Here is a 4,734-nt window from a genome sequence, read left to right as displayed (position 1 = left end):
TGTTTGAAATATAAGAGTAAAGACACAGTTGATGTAGTGTAATTATGTAATAGAATAAGGATATGAGGTTGTGGTCAACCACAAACACCTTTTACAATGAAAGTGACATCTTATGTCATATGTCATGTTGATGTAGTATTAGTTTACATACATATAGACTTTTAATTATTTTTTAATGCTGAACACCGTCTTCCTTCACATTTTACGTTAAACAAATGTCCCAAACACGGTTTTAATATTTGATCCTCTCTTAATTGTATATGCTATTGCATCTCTTTTTCTTTTTTTTTTTGAAATTTAAATAAGAATTTCATATAAAAAGTCTTACATAATGTTACATCATTGGAAGATCCCGAGTTCTGGGGTGGTAAAAACATGCAACTTCATGTCCAAATTTCGATGTTCTGCGCCAATTATAACTACCAAACCACACCCCATGAATTCAATCCACCCAAGGAAAAATCGAAATACCCCAAATGGTCCCAGAAAAGAAAATTGAGAAACTTAAAATTGTCGATCAAAAAATTAAGAAAGTGAAAGGAAAAAGGAGGAGGAATTGGAGGTTAAAAATCCAAGAAAAAAAAAAAAAAAAAGTAGTTATTTCAGGAAATTGCCACCCAAAGAGCAGGCTTCCAATTACTGCACAATCCTTTATTGCCATGCCCTTCTTCCTTGCAACACCTACTCAGCCTTTGAAATTTCTCCATTTCCATTTCCAAATTAATTTCTCCATCAAATTCTTCCACGTCGCTGCTGGCCTCCTCAATTTCTTCCTCCTCCGTCGATTCGCCGCCACATTCATCTCCATTTTCTTCTTCTTCTTCTTCTTCATGTTCTTCTCCGGCGGCAGAGGTGGTTATCTCCGCCCTGTCGGAGCCCGTCAAGAAGCAAAGCCTGAGTCTGCCGTCACTCCTCTCCGCCTGCAGATAAGAATTCCTAAACGGGGCCTCCACCGCTTCAATGATCAGCCTCCCATCTTCTCTGTGGCGGCGCACTTGCAAAGAACTCGAGCCACTCATTGTCGTCAGCGGCGGAGGGAAATTCTTGGTTTTCCGGCAAGAACTCGCCTCCCTGTGAAGAGGGTTTTTGGATGATGAGTTGGTCGTTTGTTTCCAATCATCGAAGTCAAAACTTTTATAGGACGACGTCGAATTCGAGGAGGGACTGAGTGGCGGCGAGGAGAAAATGCTGCTGCTATCGGTTAGGATGTCACTGCCCGTTTCGCTTCCTAAATTTTCAGTGCATAATTCCAGGGACTTAGCACTGAGTCTTGAAAATGAAGACTTTCTTGCCAAAGGGGGTGTGTAGATACAGCTCTCTTTATCCCCTGATTCCTTAGGGACTGTTTGGAGAAAACCCCAGTTGCCAAATTCAGGAATTGTTTTACTTTTCACCTCGGCTGGAGCATGATCATCGTCACTTCCGCACAAGTCCGAACCAGGCGGCGGCAGAGCCGCCACTTTCAGCTTTAGGGTGGTGGTTGTTTCCATCTCAAAACAAGACACAAGATTTTGGCAAACTATAGTTGACATGGTGGAAAAACAGTAGCTAAGAAATTAAAAATAAATATCAAAAATTAAAAATATAGAAAAATAAAATATGATTATGATGATGAGAGTATTTATATCTAGTTTGAGGATGATGAACAAGTTCTTTCTTTTGTTTTCTTGAATTTTAGTGAGAGAGAGAGAGAAGGCAAGGGAAGAGAGAGAGGTGAGAAGTGGAGGAGATGGAGTGGATTGAACGAGGGATAAGTGAGGGGATGGGGGTGAATTTGTAGTGTGGAAAAGTGGTGTGGAGATCTTGCGTGGGTGTGTGTGTGTGTGAGGTTTTGCTTTCCGCACCACTTGAATTATTATATAAATATATATATATATATGTTCTAAATCCATATATATATATATGTACTAAATCTGCCACACGAAACATTTGGGGAAAAGGGAATAAGCGAAATTCACCATTTTGGAATGGAGGAAATAATATTCCAATATTCTACTCTATTTTATTTATTCATTTATGTTCTCGTTTAGTCCTTCTTAATGTTTCTTGTGATTTTTTTATTTTATTTTATTTTTTTGGTTCAGTACATAGTATTTTCTTATTTATAACTATATTTTTATCGCCAGTTAATAAGATCTCGTCTTCAATAATGATGCAGAATCTTCAAGATTTTCTATTGAATTAATGTTTATTTTTTTTTATTAATTTTATTTCCTTTAGATGTATACATTTCATTCTATTACTTCTAATAAAAAATAATAATTCAATGTTTAAAAAATGGAAATTTTAGATGTTTCTATCTGTTTTAAATACTCTTTATTTGAAAATAGTGACGTGACAACTAATATCATTAACTCCATATCTCTACCCTTTTTTTCATATAAAATACAAAAGTATTTAAAAATAATTATTTTTGAAAAGTTGTGAGGTGAAATTAGGTTTTTGGACGGAGGAAAAACATCGCAACTCGATTACAGACAGCCAGGTCTCTCTCATTACCTCATGTTGATAGCGAAACTGACCATCATGAGGATGTCTTCACATACCATATGTGTACATGCATGTACTATAAAGGGGGACACATAGAATTTTAAATTAAAAAAATAAAAGAAAAAAAACATCCTTCACATTTTGTTAGTATTATATTGATTCAATCAATATATCGATATGTTAAAAATAATAAATAATAAATTATTAGGCCGTAAACAAAAGTAAATTGCAGTAACTCATGTTAGATAAGAACCCACAAGTTTAGTGGGACTTAAACCCATAATTTTGAACTTATTTATGAAACCTCAATTTTAGACTACACCGTTGGTACAACCTCCATGTTTCATCTGTTACCTTTCATATTAAAAAGTGGTAGAATTATAATTTTATAAATTTTTGTATTAGAAGATATCTTATAATTACGTAACCTTCTCTTGGAATTAAATACAGAATAATTACGTTATTAGTATTTCTAAAAAGAATAAAATATTAGTATCCTATTAAAATTTTTAAATATTGTTTTTTATTCAAATAGTATGGGATTGTAATAACTTAAAAAAATATGGTTATAGTCAATATCAATTAAAATATTATTTTATTATATATAATATAAAATATAATAAAAATTCAAGAAAAATATAAATGTAAGAATCAATTATAGGGTATAGGAAAGTGAGTTCGAGTTTCCTTAATTTTGGACTGCATATTAACAACCGAAAGAATTTCAAATGATGTGTGTTCATTTCATGTATGACTTGATTTGAGTCAAAATGTAAGGAAGGAGACATCATAGCCCACAAGGTTTGAAATTTCCCGCTTGTCAAATTACCAAAGAGGACATTGTCCATGCCCTCCCCCCACCCCGCAAATCGACTAAACTAACCATATCCACTCGGGAAGGAACAACACGCGTGAGATGAGATGCGTTTTGATGTCACTTTATGTAGGGATGAGGGCATTTATGTCATTCTATGTATTTGGATTCATGATCTCAATTCTCATGATACAAAATTAGGGGGGGGGGGGGGGGGTTCTTACATTTTGAATTTGATTTGTGACAACATATTTTCTAAAATACCCTTCTCTCCTTTTAAGTATTTTTTAAAAAAGAAAAAAAAAATCATCTGAAATTTCAATTGAAAATAAATGCATATTCTGAATTCACAGTAACCATCACATATCTTTATTGAATTTTAGAAATAAATTGTATAGTTAAAAATTATATTTATAAAATTATCACATTCTTATATTTGTTCTGCATATACGTTAATTCAGGTAGAGATCCACTATTAATTAGTGTTGATTTGAGATGAACTGACCGCAACAATCTGGGATATGGGTTTAACGAGAATTTCAAACTAGACTAGTGATGGTCGGTCTGCTCACACTACTTGTTAGACTAGCTGAGGACCATATCGTTGCCAGATAATCGCCCAAGTCAGTTTTAAGCTGTAGAAGACTTCGACCAAATTCACACATTGAGTATTTTATTATTATGATTATAATTCTTATTATTGATATTTCCAACTAATTAATGAAAGATTCCAGTACGTCAATAGTTCTCGTACGGACACCAACTAAAGATTTGAAACAAAAAAGAAAAAAAAAAAAAAAAGGAATTTTTGCCATAGGAATAGAGTGCTATACGACGTCTAATTTAATTAATGAAATCATGTTCCACTAGGTACCCACCCCCCTTTGGGTTTGTCGGGTCGGTGTCGGTGTTGGTGTATGAAGTCTCTATATATTGCCTACGTACAACACTTACTGCCCTTTTTCCCACTTACAGATATTGATGGTGCGATGCACCACCCACTACTTTCTCTTAGAATCCATGTGAGACTCCACCCCCCAATTCAACCACCTACCCCCCTCTAATTTCAATTCTACTGCAAATCATGGAAATGCTGACTCCATCATCTACTCCTTCTTACCTTACTACTATCTATGTCTCTCTGTCTTTCATCATTTTTATATGTTTTCAAGTGTTGTCTAATTTAGTACTGGTTTATATTTAAATCACAGAGTATATATGTCTTTGTGGCTGGCAAGATTTGTTCTAAAGGGGTATCATCAAATATACGAACTGAAAGATTCTCTCATTTGAAGAGTCGTGCTGTGGACATTCCATACCCATCATATTTTCAATTTTATTTTTGTCTTTTTTTTTGGGACTATTTATAAGTGATTTATCAAAATGATTAATTGGATCACTGAATACGTTACTGATACTGTACTAATTCA

At 34.1% G+C, this 4,734-nt stretch overlaps 1 protein-coding gene across 1 annotated transcript; it reads right to left on the bottom strand.

Moving 5' to 3' along the window:
- Window positions 1-477: 477 nt before the first annotated feature.
- FAF3 (FANTASTIC four-like protein (DUF3049)) lies at window positions 478-1,766 on the bottom strand. The gene has a single exon (XM_011092457.3). It carries the CDS (start codon window positions 1,530-1,532, stop codon window positions 603-605), a length of 930 nt encoding a protein of 309 aa, XP_011090759.1. The 5' UTR covers window positions 1,533-1,766; the 3' UTR covers window positions 478-602.
- Window positions 1,767-4,734: the final 2,968 nt, after the last annotated feature.

This window comes from Sesamum indicum, linkage group LG10, assembly GCF_026168435.1.
Source record: "Sesamum indicum cultivar Baizhima isolate 11 linkage group LG10, ASM2616843v1, whole genome shotgun sequence".
NCBI classification, from domain to species: Eukaryota; Viridiplantae; Streptophyta; class Magnoliopsida; order Lamiales; family Pedaliaceae; genus Sesamum; species Sesamum indicum.
This window is presented reverse-complemented; position numbering and strand designations above follow the sequence as displayed.